The 26,150-nt window shown below is 38.4% G+C and overlaps 1 protein-coding gene across 1 annotated transcript in view; it reads right to left on the minus strand.

Moving 5' to 3' along the window:
* LOC133663461 (eukaryotic translation initiation factor 4 gamma 1-like) overlaps positions 1–26,150 on the minus strand; it is a 103,150-nt gene that overhangs the window by 51,558 nt on the left and 25,442 nt on the right. Inside the window, exons 4-7 of the mRNA XM_062067939.1 lie at positions 15,203–15,235; positions 14,714–14,734; positions 14,129–14,314; positions 11,093–11,195 (exon numbers count right to left, since the gene is read on the minus strand). Coding sequence (XP_061923923.1) covers positions 11,093–11,195; positions 14,129–14,314; positions 14,714–14,734; positions 15,203–15,235 — 343 coding nt within the window. The remainder of the gene's footprint in view (positions 1–11,092; positions 11,196–14,128; positions 14,315–14,713; positions 14,735–15,202; positions 15,236–26,150) is intronic.

The following is a 26,150-nucleotide window of genomic DNA, read 5'->3' on the forward strand; positions in this document are numbered from 1 at the left end:
CCTTCTCATTCAAGACATAACAGCTGCAACTTCAGTATTATCCAATGAGGGTACAATATCATGACAGTGAATTCACTGCACATTAACCACCTTGGAGGTGGAGATAATTTGCATCTTTATCTACCAAACATTATGGAAAACAACATATATTCTAAAACATTAAGTGGTAGCAAATGACTAAATGAAGTACATTGGGAGACTTGTAAATGTTAATGAATCAATTATATTAATGAAATGTAAGTAATTCAAAGATTATTTATTTGATGTATTTATTTATAAATAATATTTTTATTCACTTTAATGTAATGTATTTTCTTATTATTTAAGTAATGCGTTTAATTATTTGTATTTATCTTTTACTATGTATTTATGTACTAAAACACTTTTCCCAATTCATCACAATCTATCATTACACATTCTCTATTCTTTTCATTCCCTATCGTAAAATGGTTATATATTACCACACATGAAGTGAACAAACTATAAGTAATTACTGAGATATGGAAAAAGTGTAGGATTTAATGAGCTTTCTTTCTTCCTACTCTTTTTGAACATGTTGAATTGTGCAACTAAAAAAAGCACTCAGAGTGCAGACTTTTGCCAGATCCCATATCCCAATAAAAAAACAGTCCTGAATCCAGACAATGATCCGAATCAGCCTCAAAATGTAATCACTTGTTACTTATCCCATTTCTGACATTTCCTAAGAGGTAGATAAAAATCCGCCGATCACTTTTTGAGCTATCTATAGCGGAATAAAAGAAACACAGTGAAGCTTCTTGTCAGTCATCCAATGTCTTTGTCTCTGTGGGTGGAGGTGGGGTCACTTGCATATAAACAAGCACGTTGAAGCTCGTAACTTAAACGTAAAGTACTGTAACGTAGTAGAATATATCCGGATCAGCCACAAAATGAAATGACTTGTTCCTTATCCCATTTGAATATTTCCTTAAAGGTAGATGAAAATCCGCCAATAACTTTTTAAATTATGCTTTGGTGTAAATTTTGCTCTACAGTAGGGTTGCGCTACTCAGACGATATACGATATAAATGATATACATTTTGGCGACAATAAAGCTTTTAATACTAGTGTTATATCGTAATAATGCAAGTTGACACATTCTAGCGGTTTTCCGAAAAAAAATGTCACGTGAAAGCCCGCTTCCTCAATAAAACTTAGAATTCTAGCTTGCGTCTAATGTCCCTCCACATTTCAAAACCACATCTAAGTCAGGCATTGTGCTCCACCGTAAGAAGATATGTTAAATGCTAACTGCAAGCCAGAGCCCTAAATGTAAACAAAGATGAACAGATCAATACAAATATCACCAGTAACAATATAGGATTGATTCTACAGTGGTTAGATCTATATTTTTTATTATCAGAAAATATTTAGGGGTAAAAACGAAATGTAGTAGCCAGTAGTAGGAAATAATCAAAATATTTGATTTGATATTATTACACCGCAATCCTTTGTTTTGCCTGAAATTGTGATCAAAAATGTCATCGTTCAATAATATTAAAAATGTATTAAATATTGGAACAACAGAAGATTAAGTGTTGAGTAAATGTTAACCGAAGTGTTGAAATAACCATGTTACAATGGAAAGTAACCAACCATTAACAATAAATTAGTAAGTAGATTAATAACAGATTTGAGAAAATAGAACAGCTGGAATTTACGCAACCGCATACATTAGCAGCATAATTTGGAGCCTTTGTAACCGTTGTGAAATGTTTCTATTATCATTTACATTCCAAGTAACATATCGTGATATTTGTCGTCATTGGAGGAGGCTACAGTGTATATCGCAGTATAGATTTTAGGCTATATCACAAGTGGTTTGTTTGTGGAGGCGTTCTCTTTAAAAAATGAAAACGTCTCCAAAAGTATCAGAAGTTATCTTTTAAAATAGTACACTCTTAAACTTTTATCTTGGAGGTGAACATCACTGCTACTTCATTTTTGACATTGTCAAAAGTAAACTTTGTCAACAACGTATAGGTTCAAAGTTCACAACATTGAGTACACCTTGCCCACTCCCTGTTCGATACAGAACTGCATTAAAAAAAAGTAGTTTTTACCAACGTTTAGGTCACTGAATATCGCACGTTGGCGTTATTGTGTGCATCGCAAGATTAGATGAAAATAATACTTTATCCTACCATACCTATTAGAGGTGGGAATATTTGGGCATCTCACGTTCCGATTACAATTCAGGAGCTACGATTCGATTAACAACTCAAATGAACGTGTTTTGAATCACTTGCATTTAAGAAAGAGACACCATGTTGAGATCTGCAACCAACACAAAATTTGAGCACCATCGAAACAAAACTGAACTGTGTTATTTTGACAAAAAGTATGTACAAAAGTGGCTGGGGAAGCTGTGGCAGAACCAAACCTTGAATGCCTAAGAACCCCAATAGAATAAAAAATAAATATGGGTCAATGAGATAAAATAAAGATACCAATGGCTTAGTAAATTTGGTGGGAGTCCCTTAAGGTTTAAAATTACTTTTTTTAAAGTATAAATATTAGGGGTGTAACAATTGATTCATGTAGCGACAGATCGATTTATATTCAAGCATATAATTTCAAGCATATTGATCTGTTCTCAGCAAGTTTGCCTTCCGGAAGATAGGTATCGATCCAAAATCGTTTTAAAAAGGGAATTGATCGATTTTATTGATACTAGAAAAAAAACATTGGATTTAAAAACAGCAGACTTGATATGAAGTTTAGCACTTTTAATGATAAGAACGGTAAACGATAAGTCTATTAACCCGTCAGTGACGGCATCAAAACAAAAATGGTGGATGGCTACACTCATCGAAATAAATTCATAACAAAAGCAAACGGCACAAGACAAAATCATAAATTACAACAAAAACTTTCAGTTACAGCACGATTGCAAATGCCATAACAGAGACAAATGACAACACAATATTATAAAGCTGCAACACAACTTTGAGCCAAAAAGGACGTGACTGACCCAACAGAAGTGACAGCGAAGCAAGTTATGGCGACGCACCGACTTCCGCAACACTACATGAAGTAATAAAAACTGGCAGCCAAAGAAAAGTAATTTCACTACAAACAATTAAATACAATAAATGCTATGGAAGTTAGGAAGCAAGGGGCCAACACCGTCAATAGGTATGAGGAAAAATAAATGCTTATGCACACCTGAGACACTGTACTTCATCGGCAAATCACATTGCTTGATTTTTTGTTTGTTTTTGCTGAAACATTACTAAATCGATTTAAACTCTGAATCATTTCGGATCGGTTATTTCTGAAAAAATAACATTGTCCCTGAATTGTATCGGCAACCACAAATTGTTAAAACTAATATGACTATTATTAATGTTACTCCACTATACATTACACTTTTAATCAATATGAAAGGTAGTGTAGTTTCCATAATGCCAGGCAGTGTTGTGTTGTTTTCACATATATTTTTCCATTTCAACCATCATGACCATTATAATTTCAAAAAATGTTTGAGAGTTTTTTCCAAAAGTTTTTTTGTGTAATATGTTTGCATGAAAGCAAAATTAAGAAGTCAAATAATGTACAGAGTTTTTTAGTTATAGCATATTGAGTCCAGAAACAAAGATTCATAGCTCATTTTTATTTTTTTGCAAAATTTGAAAACGCAACTAAATTGAAAATATTTTGTATCTGTATGCAACTTTTAAAACAAAGGACATAAGGCTTGGAAAGGTCTACTCTATAGAGAGGCCTCTAAGCTCTGACACATCAGACTCTTCACATTGTCATTCACTCCTAACACCATTAATAAAACGAATTATAGATTACGTCCATTAAAAATGTTTAGTTTAAATAACCCCAATTAAGCATAAATACAAAAAATATTACAAGTTCAAAGTACTTCTGTTGGCTTACCCAGTCAATAATGTAAACAAGACATTCTGTTATTCAAACTGATAGCCTTGTAACTTATACTAGCCTCAACCTTTGAGAATTATCTCTTTGTCAAAGGCAAGTAAGGACATACAAAATATTCAAAACTAAAGAGCTCAGCTCAACAGTAACTACACACACCAACTCTCCACCACTGCAAGCGTTACAGTCCAACTCACATTACTGAGTCGGCATTGTTGACCAGGACCAACACAGCCTAAATATAGTCAAAACCCACACAAGATAGTTTGCAAGAGGGAGAGAAGGACAGACCGAGGGAGGCAGGGAGCCTGCTCACAACCAAAAAGCCAAAAGGAAGAATGTGACTTTTCTTGGACGGTGTCCCAAAACTGTAAATAAGAGGCATGAGATATGAGTCTTCAAGCAAAGGAGCATGTGCAGCTAAAGTGTGTGGGTGAGCTAAAAAAGACAGACAGTAATTTTGAAGACACCTACCCTGAGAGTCCACCCCTTCCTGAGATCCACGATTCCCCATGCTTAATGTTTGCTAAGTGCAAAATAAGGTATGATTAGCAAAATGGAGAGTCGGGGTTGTTTCTCAACACGCCTCATTTATTTGTCCCTGCCCTCTCTTCCATTTTAACTCAGAATTATTTCTTTCAGCGCTTGGCTCTGCCTCTTTCAGTACTCCTCCCTCCGACCTTCGTGACTCTTTCCAGCCTTTCATTTTTTTTTTACCTTCACACTCTCCCTCCAAAGTACATTGGCAGGCGAGCGGAAATGCACAGTAGGTGGACTAAGAGACCATAGTAGTCCTCAACTAAAACAAGACAAGAAGTCATACCAGTGAGTAGGGTTGTTCGGTATACCGGTAGTAATAAAGTACCGTGATACTAATTGATTGAAATCGGTACTATACTGCCTTTGAAAAGTATCGGCACCGTTTTTTCATCTGAATGCCGCTGTGTGGCGGTGACTACGGACCCAAGGCGCATGATGTTGAGTGTGTCAAAATGCACACACAAAGTGCATACAAGCAATAACATCTTGGAGAGGAGGAATGGCAAAAAAACGACAATTCTACTGGTTAATAGAGGGTGCGTGAAGCGAAATATGGAAGTATTTGGGCTTCAAAGCCAACGATAAAGGTGACGCTTTAAACAATGAAGCAACGCGCTTGAAGTGATGCTTTAAAACACGCCTCGCCAAATATGGCGATTAGTATAACCACATTTGCTTCAAACTTAAGTAAACATTTCAATAATAAGCATTCAGATCTGCACAAGGAGTTTAAAGAGTGACAGGTAATGATGTTGTTGTTACACCTGTCCTGCCGTTTTGCTCCAGTGCAGACCGTAGTAGCGGTGCACGGGGCAGACATTCACTTTAGGGTCGATGTTTTCGTGGGGTTAACACTTCACTTTACTCGTCATTGGGTCTGCTAAGCTTTGCTTTCAGGTCAGAATGACAAGGCCGCCGATTTGTGACGATCTGGTTGCTTTATTGTTAATTTTGCAGGACACAACTGGACCCGTTCATCCTTCTACTTTGCAGTGCATGCGCTACCTCTTTCCTCTTTACTCACCCACTCACTCACTGAAGTCACTCAGACAACACGTTGCCATTCTCTTAAACACACATACACTACTCTCATCAGTAAACTAGCTCCCCTGCTGTGCACATGTAGATACGTGGACGCACACACAGCTGCTTGGATTGATGCCAAATATTAGCGGAGTTAAAACTGCTTAATTAGCAGTCAACTAATGCAAGTGAAATTATTATATTTTGTGTTTTATCTTTAACAAATACGTGTTTACCTGCTACATGGCTTATCTGTGTACATTTATCCATAGTTTTGTTTTTCGTACTTACTAATAATTGTATTTTTCTTAAAGCACAGACCAGGAGTGGCAACCATAAATTATGAAGCATTTTATTATATTCTAACTTAATCCTTGATTATGGCAGACTATATGTAATGTGGAAAATTGTTCTTTGAGTGCAACAAGAAAAGCCCAATGTGTTTAATGCCCTTTGATTTATAATTTAACCTTCTACAATTGTTCTTTGAGTGCAATAGAAAACATATTTATTGTATTGTAAGATTTTAAGCCGATATTGACATTTTTTGTAGTTCCCTTATAGTATCGAAAAGTACAGATATACATATAATTTGGTACCGGTACCAAATTATTGGTATCAGGACAACCCTACTAGTGAGCTAATGAACACTACAGCCTACAAGTATAAAAGCTACGCCTTAACTGGGCAGTAACTAACAAGCAATATGAACCGGAAATCAATTTTAATTTAAAAGATGTGATCTCCCTCTCTCTGTATATGTCCTTCTCTCGCTTCCCGTGGGCATTATATACATAAACCCAAGTATTCTTTGAATGTGTGGCAACTTAAAACAAGAATGTTGATTGACTTCCTTCACTCATCCTTTTAGTAGTTTTAAGCATATACAGTAAATGAATAAAGTCTAAAAATTGCAAATCAAATCGCTACTGTACCTTTAGGCAGAAAAATTGCAATTGGGTTTTTTTCCTCTAAATCATGCAGCCCTATTTCCAGCGGGTTATAAAGTCCTACCCCTGTCATAATTTGTAGGTGCACTGTTGACAGCATTGTCGCAATTGCATGACCTTTAGGTGTATAAAAAATACTGATAGCCGTATAATTTTTCTAGAATCAACAGTCGTCCTGTACAGGCCTAATTAATAATCAGTACCCATAAATACTAGTACTCGTTATACATCCCTAACGATAACTGTGCTATCCAGTCGTTATATATTGTATTCTTACACGACTGAGTCTCACTTGCAAGTATGCTTTCATTTCAGTTTGTCCAAATATGCCGGTTTGCCCCAAAAGTGCTTGAGCCAAGTCTGCAACTGGACATAACGTTACGTGCAGACAACACTAGTTTAGAATATTTAAAAAGTTTTAAGTTTGGCAAGTGAATTTATCATCATCTAAAAATTTTTTTTAAAAAAAACCTTGTAAGCAAAGACTAGTCATCTCTCAAAGACAGCTTTGATTTGATAACATCATGAATTGATTTAGGTGGAACCCGACTTAAACAAGTTGAAAAACTTATTCGGGTGTTACCATTTAGCGGTCAATTGTACAGAACATTTTCCTGTACTGTGCAATCTACTAATAAAATTTTCAATCAATCAATCAACAGGGGAAGAAGTAAGTGTAACATCCATGAAATTACAGTACCTCCCCAAATGACGCAAGGCTGAAAAATGGATTTGGAAATCATTGGAAAAAACCTGATTGCACACATGGTAACATAATTAAAAAGTGGTTGGAAAAAAATACAATGACCATGCTTTTTAACAATTAGAGAGGAGTCCGCTTAAGTCGATCCTGCTTTTGTTAACAAGTCTATCACGACCAACTCAAGTCCCTTTTCTTCTCATTACTTAAAAATGTCTGCTTAAAAGGGGTCATATTATGCAAAACCAACTTTCTTCCCTGTTGTCACCTGTTTTTATGTAATTGGGATTCCTATAAATCCAGAAAATTTTAGATTAAACCATAGATGCATGGCGCAGATATTTATAAACCAATCTTGCCTACTTCCAAACTTGCTCCAAATTTTGAAATAGTATAGTCACATGTTTTGTCTTAGTTACGTCAACAGGTATCTTCATATGAGGTAGAGGTTTACCCAAAGTGCTTTGTGCAAGTCCGCCACTTTCATTAATTTTTAGGCCAAAATTGTATCCTCTGATGTTGCTATTTGTAATAAAATCCTGCGTAAAGTTCTAGCTTATACACTATATAAGTTACTGTAGTTGTGTGTTGTCTACAGTTTTGTGTCATGTCTACTATCTATTCTGTTCTATAAAATTAAACAACTGACTGAACATCCACCAAGTCTGTGATTCCATATTTTTTTTCCAGGGGTTGAAGCGGTAGAAAATGGATAGAGGTTTGTGTGTGGATTGGCGAACAAAAATACATGTATGGGAAACACTGCAAAAGTACATAATCAGAACTGTCAAATCTAAAGCCATTCACTTAAAGAATATTTATATAATGATTATTAAAATAGATCTAACAATAATTTTAACAAACTGAATATTCTTACAGAAACTACGCTGTTAAACTTTATGAAAAGACGTCCAATAATACTAATATTTACTGTATTTGAAGCACCCTATTAATAGATTTTTGTAAGTCTGGAGTCAAATAGTTTATTTACTGTACTTTATGCGGTCAGAGATTTTACGTGCTGTACTACTGCTATGCACAGACACCCAAAAACCTCTAGAGGGTGCAACATGGTTGAAGATGGAATAAAATGTGAAAAAGAAGTAGACTGAGCAGGTGCTGCTCAATAAATTTGAATATGATTAAAATGTTTATTTCAGTAATTTCATTTAAAAATAAGATTAAAAATTAGATTTTATATGCAATCACTACACACAGACTGATATATTTCAAGTGTTTATTTATTTTAATTTTAATGATTATAACTAAAAAACTGATAAAAATCCCAAATTCCGTACCTCAGAAAATTTGAATATTATTTATCCATCCACCCATTTTCTACCGCTTGTCCCTTTCGGGGTTGCGGGGGGTGCTAGAGCCTATCTCAGCTGCATTTGGGCGGAAAGCGGGGTGCACCCTCGACAAGTCGCCACCTCATCGCAGGGCCAACACAGATAGACATACAACATTCACACTCACATTCACACACTAGGGCCAATTTAGTGTTGCCAATCAACCTATTCCCAGGTGCATGTTTTTTGGAGGTGGTAGGAAGCCGGAGTACCTGGAGGGAACCCACGGAGTCATGGGGAGAACATGCAAACTCCACATAGAAAGATCCGGAGCCCAGGATTGAACTCAGGACCTTCGTATTATGACCAATAAAAAAAACATTTTAGAAATGTTGGCCAGTTGAAAAGTATGATCATGGGCAGCTCTCAATACTTGGTCAGGGCTTCTTTTGCCTGAATTACAGCAGCAATATAGTGTTACAAGGACTCCATCAGTCTGTGGCACTCCTTAGGTGTTATTAAAAGCCCAGATTGCTCTGATAGGGACCCCATGCAGTTCCTATTGACTAATCCATAAACATTTAATTCTTAGCAAATCTGACTGTCCCACTTACACATTTAATGTGTAACCTGCATCTCCATAACGTTGGTCAGCAGCAGGAAGCATGAAGTGCTCTAAAAAGTCCTGGTAGACGGCTGCCGAGACCTTGGACCTAAGAAAACACAGTGGAGCAACACCAGCAGAGATGACACCCAAACTTTATAGTAAAATTTCCAGTCAGTGATGGTTTGGGGTGGAAAATTTACAGTAAAGTCTCCACAGTCAGTGATGGTTTGGGGTGACATGTGATCTGCTGGTGTTGGTCCACTGTGTTTTCTGAGGTCCACGGTCACTGCAGCCATCTAACAGGAGGTTTTAGAATACTTCATACTTCACGCTGCTGACCAACCTAATGAAAAATCAGATTTCATATTCCAACAGGACTTGGCACCTTCACACAGTGCCAAAATGACCAGTATCTGGTTTAAAGACCATGGTACACCCGTTCTAAATTGGCCAGCAAACTCGCCTGACCTCAACCCAATAGTAAATGTATCTGTGAGTCAAATATATTGTACATACAAATACACATATATACTGACGAACACACAGTTATTCATACATATACACATAAGTACCTACGCTTCCACATACATACAAAAATACAGCACATACCTACACACTCAAAGTTTGTATATCCACACACACATTCACTGTACAAACATATATATACACATCCTGTACATATACATTCACTGTACAAACATACATATACACATACTGAACATATGCATACATACACTCATGCATATAATCACGTTTCATCAAACATATATTAATGTTCTTGCCTAGGGGAAACTGGGTAACACATGGCACACTGACAAAGCTTAACCTAATGTTACTATAACAATCTACAAGGTTAATATAGTTGGCTTCTCTTTCTTCCCCTCCATTTATCTGTTTTTTTTTTGTATTTCAAGTTATCATTACATAGTATATGTATTGTTGCATTTGAAACAATTGTATTGTTGATAATAGAGGTAATTATTGTTAATATTCATTATCAATAGTGCTCTTTGTATTGGTATAGCTTCATTTGTAGTGTAATAATGTTCATTGTCATTTCTGTATTATTTATTTCACTAACTGCTTCTTTGCTATCACTTTTACCATCATATTTGTACATATCGTATTTGCTGATGTTGTTCTGTTGTTATTGTTGTTGTTTGCTGTTGTTGTCTCTCTGTCTTATCCCCCCGTCTTCCTTTTTTTCCTCTTTCTATCCCCTCCTGCTCCGGCCCAGCTGCACCAAATAATAATATAAATCCATTTAATAAAGTCAAATACAAATAAGGCAACAAGAGAAGTATCCCACACTTCTCTTTGGTAAAGTAAATTTGTACAGCCGATATGGGCATCTACATCAACAATATGATTTGCCTGAAAAGCTGGACAGGACAAAAAAAAAAAAAAAAGTATATATGTCTCCGGTATTGTCAAGAAGAAAATGCGATAGGCCAGACCTAACAATGCAGAAGAGCCGAAGGCCAATATTAGACCAACCTGGGCTCTCATAACAAAAGAGGAGTGCCGTAGATTGATCAACTCCATGGCACGCCGTATTGCTTCAGTAATTCAGGCAAAAAGAGCACCGACAAAGTATTGAGAGCTGTACATGTTCATACTTTTCACATACATACGTTTCAGTTGGCCAACATTTCTAAAATCCTTTTTTCATATGTTAGAAGTAATATTTTATTTTCTGAAATATTGAATTTGGGATTTTCATTAGTTTTCAGTTATAGTCAACAGAATTCCATCCATCCATTTTCTAAAGAAAAAAACACTTAAAATATATCTGTGTGCAATGAATGTATATAAAATGCAAGTTTCACTTTTTAAATGAAATTACTGAAATAAATCAAGTTTTTGGTCATATTCTAATTTATTGAGCAGCACCTATATAATGTTTAGTGCAGCTACACTAAGGAATTTGTATTTTCTCTATTTTGCAATTCAAGGGCACAAACAGACAAACAACTATTCACTCTCACTCCTATGGGTAATTCGGAGTGTCCAGTTGCACTGCTGTGCTTAGTATGTAAGTGGCTCAAGGGAGGCAGATACACTTACCATAACTACTGTATTCAGCAGGGCTGGTACCTGGGTAGAAACCCGGAGTGCCAGTGGGTACATTGTATTGCTGGGGTGTGGCCACATAGGTTGGTGAGCGGTACTAAGAAGACAGGTGAGTGGACAAGACAGTGTAGGGGGAAAAAGGTCTTTGTTTGAGACATAGCAAAGATTCACCAAGGTGGAAAAAAAACAGCCAGCTGACAGTTTTTTTGATTGTCATTCTGCACAGAGGTGTATTATTAGCACTATACATGTCAAAAATATTTTCACTCTCTTAAGGACAGCGACATCTGTCAAAATCCTCAAAATGTTGAAGACCTTCCAACAATAAATCAGATAAGTAATGTTAAAAGTCAAATTAATTCAAGTTGTACCAATTACAATTTGCATGTCAAACTATATATACACTGTGTACACAATTATTAAGCAATAATAAGTCAAGTCTAGGCTAAAAAACCCTCTCTCTATGAAAAATATATGTTCTTCATCCAGTAGTACAGGAAAGTCTGCATTTTTCAAAATACCCATAATTTTCATGTGTTACCCAAAGCATGTTAAAGAGACAAAAGCGCCACACAAGTTAAAGCCCAGTCTCCTATGGAAACACACAATTGTGTGCAAGTTTTTGCTATCGAGCTATTGATTTGAGGTCAATTTGAAGAATTTGGAAATTGTGCTTGTTTTCATTATTCCACCCATGTCATTTGTTTTTCATCTTTAAAGAGGAACTACACTTTTTTGGGAATTTTACATTGTTAGCCAACTTTTGCTTCCGTGTTTTTTTTAGATTTAGAATAAGCAAAATTACAACAAAAAAAAAGGCCTTGAGGGTGAAAGAACAATGGCATAAAATGTCATAATGGTGCGTTTCATTTACCCGGAAAGTTGAAAGTTGGCACTGGGATTGGCGTCACAGCCGAGTTGCGAGCGTTCCAGTTACGAGGTTGGATATCAAGATTGGCCATATCCACAAAAGCTATTTTTGCGCTTGCCTTGTCTGAATATAAACAACTTACGGGAAAATATGGACTCTTTCTGCAACCATTAAACAGAGTAGAAGAAGAGGAAACACAGATGCTATTGCTAGCAACGTAGAAGATACATACCACATGTAAAAAAAAATAGTTCACACTACAGCAGTGGAAGCCGTATTGGTCTAAAAAATAAATTTGGCCGTATATATATATATATATATATATATATATATATATATATATATACACACACACACATATACATACACATACATATACATATATATATATATATATATATATATACACACACACATACAATACACATACATACATATAAGTGTATTTCTGTATATATGTACGTAAATATATTGTTGTATGGTGCGACAAATTTGATCGTAAATGCGACTAAAAATAGACTGTGCGACTTATAGAAAAAAAGTGTTGCACATATGCGAAAAGGAATTTCAACCCTTTCATTGCATTTTGCTCCTAAAAGAAATCCATCCAAATGTGATAAAACTAAAGTAACATTTTCACCCATCTGTATAGCATGTTTAAAATAAATTTAAACCATAATCATTTAAAAATTGGACCATGATTGACACGGAAGTGTTGATCACTTGCGCTGAGAGTACAAGAGGGTAAAGTGAAGTGTGAAGTGAATTATACTTATATAGCGCTTTTCTCTAGTGACTCAAAGTGCCTTTACATAGTGAAACCCAATATCCAAGTTATATTTTTAAACCAGTGTTGGTGGCACTGGGAGCAGGTGGGTAAAGTGTCTTGCCCAAGGATACAACAGCAGTGACTAGGATGGCAGAAGCGGGGATCGAACCTGGAACCCTCAAGTTGCTGGCACAGCCACTCTACTAACCGAGCTATACCGCCCCAAGGGTAAAGTGCCGTGCCCAACGACACAATAAAAGATCACATGTACGTAGGTTATGCACCTTTGGCAGCAATTACAGCCTCAAGTCTTTGAATACGATGCTACAAGCTTAGCACAACTTTCTTTGGTCAGTTTCGCTCATTCCCCTTTGCCCATTCCTCTTTGCAGCAACTCAAGCTCCATCAGGTTAGATGGGAAGCGTTGGTTTTCATCCTGAGTGTCTCTGTACAATGCTGCATTCATCGTTCCCTCTATCCTGGCTAGTTTCCCAGTTCCTACGGCTGAAAAACATCCCCACAACATGATGCTGCTACCTTCATGCGTCACAGTAGGGATGGTATTGGACTGGTGATGATGGGTCACTAAACCATACAGGCCTGATTGGTGGATTGCTGCAGAGATGGTTGTCCTTGTGGAATGGGCAATGGGCAAAACTGCCCAAAGATAGGTTAAAAAGACTTGAGGCTGTAATTGCTGCCAAAGGTGCATCAACATAGTTTTGAGCAAAGGCTGTGAATACTTATGTACATGTGTTTTTGTATTTGTTTAGTTTTAATAAATTTGGAGAAACATTTTTTAGAAACCTTTCCACAATGTCATTACGGGGTATTATAAGTACAGTTTTGAAGACAAATATGAACTCCATTTTGGAACAAGGCTGTAACAAAAAATGTTTACAAAAAGTGAAGCGCTGTAAATGGCTGATTTTTTAGCACAACAAAAATCATAAGTGCAAATAAAGGATATTATAGAAGCTTATATTATTGTTTACATTCAGAACAGCAATCTTTGAAGCCAACTCGGGGGCGGTGAGAATGCTCCAACTTTCCGAGTGGGAAATCAGACGTCAAGGGCCATTCCAGTTGAAATTCCGACTTCCCAGTACAAATGTAACGCACCATGATTCCTCACCTGTCCTCGCCCTCATTGAGAACTAGTGTGCCCTTCTTAAACAAGAGATTTGCAGTGAAGTAAAAACGTTTTGTTTTTTTTAAAGTTGATGGTGAACAGATCAGGCAACTGGCAGCCTTTAATTGATGGACAGTATTTGAGGGGTTTTCAATCTCAAAACCCCTAAATTGCTGATTAAAAATAAAATCCTCAAAAACATAACATGCCAAATATTTGTGCACACAGTGTAGAATGCTTTACACATTTTGCCTATACCTGGCCTGGTATAAAATAGGCCGCTCCCTGTGGTGAGCTGGGGAAAGACAGCTGTTGTCCTGGGATCATCATCATTTGGGAGCCAGGGTAGACGTGGGTGGAAGTCACAGACCGAGGAGCACTGTTGGGTGGAACGCCACGAGGCCCACTACTGGGAGGCAGACTTGCTCTGTTAGTGTAGTAGGGCTGGATCAAAGACAGGGGGTAATCCAAGGAGAGGGACCAAGGAAAAAGCACAGGTGAAAAATCCACATCAGGACACATAATACGATAAAGAAATATGGTACGAAAGATAAATTAAATTATTGGTCCACAAAAAAAAAACCTCAACTGATATTAGCCTGAACCCTAGACTCAGTGTAGGAACATAATGCAGGCCTGCCCCTGGATAAAAGGCAACTAATGCTGTTTAATTCAGAGCCTCCTCATTGACATTCTGCTGCTGACTTGGGAGGTGACTGCTGTAGCCAGCAAAATTAATTCAATCCAAACGAAAAAGCAATACGCAGGCACATATTTATTAGTCAGTTCTCAGGAGGAAAAGAAAAGAAGAAAGACAAATTGGGCAGTGGATGAAATACTAACCTGTAGTGATCTAAAGTTTCCCTTTAGCAGCACAAAGAAGACAGAAATACATGCATGAGGTGGGACAGTTTGAGAGAACACAGCACCACTGTCAGTGCAAAGCAGCAACAATACGTTCTAAACCAAGCAGTGAATTACCAAGAAACATGCAGAGAATGATCCCTCCTCCCTGAATGTAGTACAGTACTACCCAACATGAAAGAAGACCGAATATTTATCACTTAGATCTTTACTTGGTGCTGTTCATCTGCATATGCAGCTAACTTTTTTATGTGATCCATTTTGTAAAACTAATATAAAAACGTTATAAAACCTGTGGTGAGTATATGAATAGCGGTGGACTTCTGAAATAAAATACTCCAAACAAAAACACCAGATTATTTTAATTCCGGCAACCGTTCATGCGGTTCAAAACTAATACATTGGCAATATTTTGTTTTGTGTTTATTGAAATGCTTCTTGTTATATAGTCAGTGATGCTGTTAGTACCTGTTGATGTAAAGGCCTGGGCCCTGAGGCAAACTAGAAGAGGAGAGGCAGACATTGAAGACATTAAAGACAAAAAAAAGTACCAGACCAAAGCTTCACTCAAGCGGACTAACTCATTTCAGCTGTGCAGCATTAAAGCCAAACATTAAAACTATTTAAAACAAGAAGCATCTGTATCCTCCTGTATTGGCTTTCTGTTCACCTCTTTCCCTACACCATATTTGGAAAACATTTGCCTTGTGAGTTTCACAAGTGACGCTCCTGTCAGTGACACAAATGGGCTTCTATGTACTGATGTATTTTAAAGGGGACCTATGACGATTTTTGTCTACATTTAAAACATATCCATGTGGTCTATATATGTATAGGATAAGCTTTGATGTAAATTTTACATAAATCTTACCCCACAGTCAGTAATATAACCCGTTTTTAGTCTGTCCACAACATGTTTGTGGAAGAGAATACATATAAAACCATGCCCTCCTCTCTCCGAAAGTATAATAATGTATTTTTGTATTTAATGTACACTGTTTATCTTGGAACCATCACCGCAATATTTTTTCCAAACATGGTCCAATATAAACAAACAAATGGATGGATGGATGGATTATATAGATTAACCCCGTCATAACATTAGTTATACTTGCACACTCTTTGGTTGATTCAGAGAGTGAATGAAAAAAACTGCTTTTAGCCACATTTACGTCACTCTATGTCGCACATCGGTGTTATTTGGCACGTGCCACGATTAGATTTGACCTTTTTTGTGGGTTTCCTCATGGTCTGAAGCAGAGTGGCTGAAAGCTTGATTTAGGATCTGTTCTACTAAGATTCAAATAACATGCGCTAAACAGCGTTTGCAAACTATAAATTAGTGTGTAATATTAGTTGGCGTGTAGTGTTTTGAGGGATAAATCGATGCAACCGGATATCCCGTTTGATAAGCAAGCAATTTGGCTGCGTCGATAGCAGCCATTACAGTCAATAAAAATAAGCTCCGTGTTTTTAGGTTACTTGAGTGCAGAATCAAGTCCCGTATTGCGCGAGGCTAGCAATCAGTTGACAATCTTTAAAACAGCTCGAGAGCCAAGAATGTCTGCAAAATGATTCATAGACATGCTCCGTTAGCTTACCTTACTGAAGACGAGAATAGACATTAGCAAACACATATAGCAGCGCCGTCCACTCGTGCATCTTTGTAGGCAAGCTAGCGGCTATTGTTACTCCACTTTGCACAGCAGCTTCCAAGTCAGCAATCCTCGCCTCCATTGCAGCAAATAAAATGTGTTTATTTCAAGTAGTGATTTGACAAGATGTGGCAAAATTTCGAGGTGTGTGTCGAGTAAAGGAGCAGCACACTTGTCTCAAAGCAGACATCAGAATTTAAATATGTTATTATAATGATCAAATGACAGCAGTCATTTCCATCAGATTATTTTCTGATATAGGTGATTTGGCCCATTAATTAGGGCTACACAATTAATCGAATTTTAATCGTGATCACAATTTTGGCCACTGTGACAAAATGAGGGAGATGGTCTGCGATATTAACATTTAAAAAAAACAGCTTCGCTGCATTTCAAACCAAGCACGTTGACAACCAACAGTCAGCCAACCACTAGGGGGCGACCGATGGACAGTGGGCTCATGAGAGAGCGAGTAAGAGTGATTGGCAACAGAGGTTCAATGTTGATCAGCCAGTAGCTCCCAAAGTTATTTGGAAAAATAAATGCATTATTACATCAGTGCCCTCCTCTCCTGCAGAGTCACCCAAAGATTACCAACAGGGTCGCATTTTTTAACAAAACAAAACACAACCGCATGCCTCGCCGTTGTCTCGGCATTCTAGCTAGTTTCCCAAAACCTGGAAATGCACCCGCACGGATGAACCGACAAACGCCACGAGTTGCACGGCAAAGCAGCGTTGCTGTGCATATCAAAAACAAATGATGGAGTTGCGGAAACACGTGAAGCATTAACAACACTTCCCTTCTTTTCTCGACTGCCACCGTTCGAGCATGTTGTAAAAATGGTTGCTAACAGAGCGGGCCACCCACCACCGGCGCAAAGCCTCTACAAACCACTACAAAAGCCGGGTGCTCAAAATACAGACGATCGTAACATCGACCGTGCACCGAGGGACCCTGTATCCATCCACCTCTCAAGGACTCGCCAAAATAACGGTCGTAATAGCGTTTTATTTGGCCAAAGACATATGTTATATATATACTGTGGGCAGTATATATGAATGAATGTGTTCCTTTGCATGTGCCTTTTGAGCATAATCTGATTTTTTCACTTGTTTGCACTTTATGATCGCACTCTACAATGGCATATTTATTTTACTTAGCCCTTTGTCTTTTGTACATTTTATTTTATATTAATGATTTTTTTTATAGTTTCATTTTGAAATATAAGCCAAATTACGGTTTGTTTAAAAAATAAAGTGCAATAATATGTTTTATTACCAGTAAATCATTGTGATTATTATTTTGGCCATAATCGTGCAGCCCTACCACTTGCAAAGAAAATATATTTTTTAATTTGTTTTTCATGAGCTATATACTAGTATTGTATGTCTGGGTGGGGGTCCTACTTTGGGAATAATTTGTGCCCATTCCTATAACTTTCTGTAAGTAAAATATACACTACCGTTCAAAAGTTTGAGGTCACATTGAAATGTCCTTATTTTTGAAGGAAAAGCACTGTACTTTTCAATGAAGATAACTTTAAACTAGTCTTAACTTTAAAGAAATCCACTCTATACAGTGCTAATGTGGTAAATGACTATTCTAGCTGCAAATGTCTGGTTTTTGGTGCAATATCTACATAGGTGTATAGAGGCCCATTTCCAGCAACTATCACTCCAGTGTTCTAATGGTACAATGTGTTTGCTCATTGGCTCAGAAGGCTAATTGATGATTAGAAAACCCTTGTGCAATCATGTTCACACATCTGAAAACAGTTTAGCTCGTTACAGAAGCTACAAAACTGACCTTCCTTTGAGCAGATTGAGTTTCTGGAGCATCACATTTGTGGGGTCAATTAAACGCTCAAAATGGCCAGAAAAAGAGAACTTTCTTCTGAAACTCGACAGTCTATTCTTGTTCTTAGAAATGAAGGCTATTCCACAAAATTGTTTGGGTGACCCCAAACTTTTGAACGGTAGTGTATATTAGTATTAGCATTTCTGTAATCAAGTAAGAGCATTTCATGATTAATATCTACAAATTAACTATCTTAATAAATGACAATAGAATAAGCACACATGTGATTGGGTAGCCATAGTGTAAATACTTGGAATTTACACTGTGTGGTTTTGGAGTTGTCCGACATTTTGTGTAAATGTAAATTAAATCTTTTTTTTTGCGCTTTTAAAAATGGTCTCAAAGCGCTTTACGTAGCAGCTTGGTGGTGGTAAGCTACGTTTTTATCAGTGTGGGTGGCACTAGGGTCAAGGTGGGCAAAGTGCCGTTCTACTGCCTTTGAGAAACACCCATAGTTATTTTTCATCCACATGTGCTAGCGTGCGGCGGTGACATTGCTGAGCCGAGGTGCGGCACATTTGTGTGTCAAAACGCACACACTGAGCGCAGACAATCATAATAATCGTCCAAAGGAATAATGACAAAATAACAGCAATACTATTGATAATACAAAGGGTGCGTGACAAGCAATATGAAGGTATTTGGGCTTCAGAATTATCAATAAAGATGACGCTTTTAATATGGAAATGCTGCGCTGCGAGTGCTACTTTAAAACATGCCTCACCAAATGAGTCAATACAGCATTACTACCGTTGCTTCAAATTTAGGTAAACATTTAAATAAACATTCAGACCCGCACAAGGAGTTTAAAGTGTGGCAGGTAATATAGTTAACAGGTTCCCCCGTGCACATATACAGTAGATACAAGACATGCATACAGCTGGTTGGCTTGTTGAAAATGATTAGAGCAGTCCAAACCGCTCATGTAACGTAAAGTAATGCAAGTAAATTTACTAAATTTCGTAACAAATTACTACTTTTTCATTTGTGTTTTATCTTTAACAATGTGTGTTTTACCTGATACTTGTCTTGTCTGTGTTCTTTTAGCCTTGTTTTCAGTGTTTACTAATAATTGTATATGTCTTAAAGCACAGCTCAATATGGGCAACCATAAACCATGAAGCATTTAATACAATGTCAGTAAAGCTTTCTATTCTATTCTAACGTAATTCTAGATTATGGCAGGCTTTATCTAATATGTAAAATAATTGTAAACTGTTATTTAAGTGCAATAGGAAAGCCCATGTGTTTAATGCACATTTTAATTTTAATTCTAATATTGTTCTTTGGGTGCAATGAGAAACTTTTGTTTAATCATAAATGTCCTGTTAAAACGAAGCCAATAATGACATTTTTTGTGTTGTCCTTTATTTTGAAAAGTATCAAAAAGTATTGAAATACAGAACGATATACATTTTGGTACCAAAATATTGGCGTCGGTACAACTCTAGGTGGGACGTATGTCAAAACGTAACTATGTAGTCGCTTATATGCCCGAACGTAAACTATGAGGTGACGTAGCAAGTGGTGTCCCAATTCTTAGGGAAGATTACAAAGCTCTACCCCATTTTACTTCTTTTCGAGGGTGTAGTGGTAGTGGGTGAGGGTGAGGGCTTGTGGTAGTGAGTTAGGGGGTGTATTGGGATTGGGCCTCAGGATGGTGGAAGCTGGAGGCCATAAACACATCAGTGGCTAAGCGCCATGAGTGCTTGTGTTTCCGCAAGTGAGAACGAGGGAGAGGCTGCTGTTAATATGAAAGATGACAAAGAGTTGGTTTAGGCGCTGTTTGTACGGCAGACGATGACCGGTTTTGCCAGATATACGTTTTTTACTAAAGTTTTTGGTGTTGTTTTGGCCGAAAAACTGTTTTGTTCAATAAAGTGATCGATGGAAAGTTGGTCTTACTTAAAGCATCTTGACAGACGTTACAATAACTGAACATCGTTTACATAATTTTCTCTGTTGTCAACTTGTGGCCACTTGTCGTCATCTGTCACTCACAGTTGCATTGCAAAATCATACAGAATAAACTATGTGTTTATTTTGTTTATGGTTTAGATGGGATTTGATTTATATACACACACACACACACACACACACACACACACACACACACACACACACACACACACACACACACACACACACACACACACACACACACACACACACACACACACACACACACACACACACACACACACACACACACACACACACACACACACACACACACACGTGTGTCCTGGGGATGACGTTATATATACAGTATATATATATATATATATATATATATATATATATATATGTGTGTGTCCTGTGCATGACGTTAAAGTGCATCCAGGAGGGGAGCATCAGCACAGTGTGGGACTTGCAATAAAAAACAGCCTCCTACCAAAACTCCCAGAAACACCGGTTGGCATAAGTGAAAGGCTCATGTCATTCAGGATCCCTCTGGCTAAGAAAAGATACGCCACCCTTCTTAGTGCCTATGCACCGACTCTGCCATCAAAGGAAGATGTTAAGGACTGCTTCTACCGGGCATTAGATGACGCCTTCCGTCGCACACCTAAGGAGGACAAGATCTTCTTGTTGGGCGATTTCAATGCCAGAGTGGGGAAGGACAACAAGGTGTGGAGTGGTGTTATTGGCGGGCATGGCATTGGACAAGCCAATGCTAATGGCCTACGGCTGCTAAGCCTCTGTGCTGAGCATGACTTGACCATAACAAACACCATCTTCCAACTAAAAAGTAAGCACAAAACATCCTGGATGCACCCACGATCCAAAACATTGGCACCTGATTGATTACGCCATTGTGAGACGCTCGGACATAAAAGACGTATCACTAACTCGTGCAATGAGAAGAGCCAAGTGTTGGACCGACCACCGGCTCATCATAACCAGGTTCCGGGTGCAAGTACGCCCTGCTATCAGTCTTCAAAATTCAGGGAAGAAGAGACTTGACTGTACCCGGCTAGCAGAGCCTATGGCTCGGGACAATCTCCGTCTCTCTCTGGCCGAAAACCTGGAAGACATTGAGCATATTCTGGAGAGCGATGACTCCATTGATGACAAATGGACATCTATTAGCTCCAGGCTCTATGAGGCAGCATCCCAATCCATTGGCTATAAGCGCAGAAAGCATCAGGAATGGTTTGAGGACAACACAGCCACAATAACCACCATGCTCAAACACATGCACACAGCACACAATGCTGTACTCAACAACCCCACTTCAGCTGTGCTCCGACAGCAATGGCAAACATCCAGAAGGGAGGTGCAGTCAAAATTGTGTGCCCTGAACAATGAGTGGTGGATATCAAAGGCAGCTGAAATACAATCTCATGCCAACAAAAATGATATGCACAACTTTTACGATTTAGTGAAAACCATCTACGACCCAAGAAACTGCGCTGTCTCCCCGCTGAAGTCTAACGATGGTACAACCCTCATAAAAGACCAGAAGCTCATCACCAAAAGATGGGCAGAATATTTTGAAACCCTGCTAAATCAGCCCGCTCCAACAGACCCCTCAGTTCTGGAGGAACTACCTGACTACCAGACCATTCATGACCTTGACCTTCCACCAACCTTTGGAGAGGTTAAGAGTGCAATAAGGTCTCTGAAAAACAACAAGACCCCTGGTCCTGACAGCATCCCTGCAGAGATCTTCAAGCAAGGAGGCTACCTTTCCATCTGTGCCCTTTTCCTTGTCATCAGCAACGTGTGGAAGCATGAAACTGTCCCTCAGCATTGGAGAGATGCCAATATTATCACCATCTACAAAGGCAAGGGGGACAAGTCCCTCTGTGGCAACGGTCGTGGCATTTCACTTCTGGCTGTTGCTGGTAAAGTCCTGGCTAAAGTCATGCTACACAGGCTGCTGAACAACATCACGGAAGACCTGTTGCCAGAGTCACAATGTGGTTTTAGGAAGAACAGGAGCACTGTGGACATGGTTAAAAGTACCAATGATTGTCACACACACACGAGGTGTGGCGAAATTATTCTCTGCATTTGACCCATCACCCTTGATGACCCCCTGGGAGGTGAGGGGAGCAGTGAGCAGCAGTTGTGTTCTCCTGAAGCTGCCATGTTGTGAAGTGTAAGGAGCAGCACCAGGACCTCTTTGTTGCTTTCATTGATCTGTCGAAGGCTTTTGACACTGTCAACAGGGAGCTTCTCTGGAATATCCTCCTGAAGTTCGGCTGCCCACAGAAGTTTGTCAACATCCTAAGGCAATTCCATGAAGGGATGATGTCTCGTGTGACTATTGGCTGCCAGGAATCAGAACCCTTTAAGGTGTGCATCGGTGTACGCCAGGGATGTGTCCTTGCCCCAGTCTTGTTTAATATCTTCCTCCTGTGTGCGACACTGCTGCTCCATGAGAGGATCAAGAAGGGCAGTGGGGTTACCGTCGACTTCCGACTTGAAGGGAACCTGTTTAACATCCGGAGGCTCCAAGCAGTCACAAATGTCACACCAGTGCAAGTCATCGAACTCCATTACGCAGATGACTGCGCAGTTGTGGCCCACACACCGGAAGCGCTGCAAGCTACCCTCTCAGCCGCTGCAAGTGCCTATGGCAGACTGGGTCTCTCTGTGAACGTGGCAAAAACCGAGGTAATATGCCAGTGGGCATACACTCCTCCAACTCATCCGCCAACCTTCGCCATCGACAGTAAACCACTTGCAGTAGTGGACTCTTTCAAATACCTTGGCAGCTTTCTCTCTGACGATTGCAGTATCGACAGGGAGATTCAAAACAGGATCAAACAGGCGTCAGCATCTTTTGGCAGACTCAAGGGGAAGGGTCTTCCAGAACAAAGACCTTAAGCTACATACCAAGGTAACGATTATTTTTCTATCGATTAATCTATAGATTTTTTTTTTTTTTTTTTTCGATTAATCAGTTAATCTATAGATTTTTTTCCGATTAATCTATAGATTTTTTTTTGGATTAATCTATAGATTATTTTTCCTTTTACCGATTATTTTTTTATTCAAAATGAAGATGAAAAAATAAATGTAGGCCCGTTTTTTAAAAAGGCATGGCTTTTATTTACAAAAAAAAAGAAGTATGGCCACTCAGTCAACATTGACAACAACATGACTAAATATTCTGTAACAATGTAAACATTTAAAACTTTTAACATTTAACAAAATTAAAAGTAGCTTATTTGCTTTTTAATGTGCAAATATAAAAGTCAACATCCAGTGCAAATCTTAATATTGTGCAATAGTATAAGCATTTCAAAAGTAAAAATATTGCTTATTTTGCTTTAAAATGTGCAAAAATAAAGATAACCCTCCAATACAAAAAAGTGCTAAACGAAATATTCTGTAACAACAGTGTAAACATTTCAACAAAAGTGAAAGTATTGCTTATTTGCTAAAATGTGCAAAAATAAAGATAAACATCCAATACAAAAAAGTGCAAATTTAAATATTCTGGAGCACTGTAAACATTAAGTATTGCTTTTAAAATGTGCAAAATAAACATCCAGTCCAACACAGTACACAATAACCATTTCTACTCATTCCAGTGAGTGTCTAACAGTTGTAATGAAGAAAGGTTAGCATGTCTACATGCTTTGGTTCTTTTCTTGTTTACAATATTCCCAGCAGCTGAAAATAGGCGCTCAGAAGGGGTCGATGTGGCTGGAACTGAGAGCTAATTAGCCTTCACCTCAAGCCAGGACTGCGAGTGAGCTGAGCTGCAGTTTAAGTTTCTAGAAGGTCAACTGGCTCATAGTGATGTTACTAGTAGTTGACTGGGAGGTTTTTATTATCATTTGGGGAGAGTCCGCTGCCTGATGCTCACCTGCTAAACACCTATCTGCTCCACGCTGAAGCGCTGACTACATGCGCTCTGAATACGCACTGCTGATTGGCTGACAATGCTTTGTGTGTACCAATCAGATGGTTGTGTGGGTGGGACAATGCTACGTGCTGAGACAGAGGCAGACGGAGCAAAGCAGCTTGTTAAGACTTTAGCTTTAGCTTAGAAACTCGTTCGGTACACCCCCGTACCGAACCGAAAGCCCCGTACCGAAACGGTTCAATACAAAACACGTACCGTTACACCCCTAGCAGATACAAATGACACATTCATGTTTTTGTGTAATGATGACAACGTATGCTCGCGCGGACGATTGACTAGTTGATGGTTTTCTTTTCAAATGTTCGTTCATAGCCGTTGTGCTGCTATGATAGGCCATTTACGCTCGACACAGTGTGCATACAACAACATTATTAGGCCGTTTATTGAAATACTCCCACACTTTTGACCACTTTTGGCATGCTTTTCCCCCCTCGCTCGCACCGCTCGCATCGTCTTCTTTGATCGTCTGCTTTGCGCTTCGCCATGACGGTAGTGTGACGTAAATATGCGACGCGTCGACGCACAAAAACGCCGGCGACGTATTTACGTAACCGATGACGTCGACTACGTCGACGCGTCGTTTCAGCCTTAATGACGACCCTCCTCTACAGCTGTGAAGCGTCGACCCTGTACAGCCGCCACCTCAGGATGCTGGAGGCATTCCACATCAGGTGCTTACAATGCATCCTGGGGATATCCTGGAAGGACAGAGTCCCCCACACTGAAATACTCTGCAAGACCAACTGCACCAGTGTGGAGGCAACAGTCACCCAGCACCAACTTCCACGTTATCAGGATGCCAGAAGAACGCTTACCACGCAAGGTGCTTTATGGTTCGCTTCATCTTGGTCACCGCTTGGCAGGAGGCCCAAAAAAGCATTATAAAGATCAAATGAAGACTGTCATGAAGAAATGCGGCCTGAACCCGACCCAGCTGGAGGACACTGCAGCCCAACGCTCCACCTGGCAGCAGCTCCTCCAACAAGGAGTTCATAAGCTCGAGGAGGATCGAGGTGATCAACGAGCCAAGAAGCGTCAAAGCATGAAGCCATTGCCACACCTGCACGCCCAGTCAGTGCCTTCACCTGCTCTGTTCGCGGCAGATCATGTGGATCACGGATTGGACTGTTCAGCCACATGAGGACTCACAAAACAGAGATGGATTGTCATCATCGGATACGATGGACAACCTTAAGCAAGTAAGCAATAATAATAATAATAATAATAATATATATATATATATATATATATACTACCGTTCAAAAGTTTGGGGTCACATTGAAATGTCCTTATTTTTGAAGGAAAAGCACTGTACTTTTCAATGAAGATAACTTTAAACTAGTCTTAACTTTAAAGAAATACACTTTATACATTGCTAATGTGGTAAATGACTATTCTAGCTGCAAATGTCTGGTTTTTGGTGCAATATCTACATAGGTGTATAGAGGCCCATTTCCAGCAACTATCACTCCAGTGTTCTAATGGTACAATGTGTTTGCTCATTGGCTAATTGATGATTAGAAAACCCTTGTGCAATCATGTTCACACATCTGAAAACAGTTTAGCTCGTTACAGAAGCTACAAAACTGACCTTCCTTTGAGCAGATTGAGTTTCTGGAGCATCAAATTTGTGGGGTCAATTAAACGCTCAAAATGGCTAGAAAAAGAGAACTTTCATCTGAAACTCGACAGTCTATTCTTGTTCTTAGAAATGAAGGCTATTCCACAAAATTGTTTGGGTGACCCCAAACTTTTGAACGGTAATGTGTGTGTGTATATATATACATACATACATACATACATACATACATATAATGTGTATATATATATATATATATATATATATATATATATATATATATATATATATATATATACATACGTATATATATATATACACATTATATGTATGTATGTATGTATGTATATATATATGTATGTATATATATATATATATATATATATATATATATATATATATATATATATATATATGTATACATACATACATATA

Source organism: Entelurus aequoreus, linkage group LG13 (genome assembly GCF_033978785.1).
Source record: "Entelurus aequoreus isolate RoL-2023_Sb linkage group LG13, RoL_Eaeq_v1.1, whole genome shotgun sequence".
In the NCBI taxonomy this organism is placed as follows: Eukaryota; Metazoa; Chordata; class Actinopteri; order Syngnathiformes; family Syngnathidae; genus Entelurus; species Entelurus aequoreus.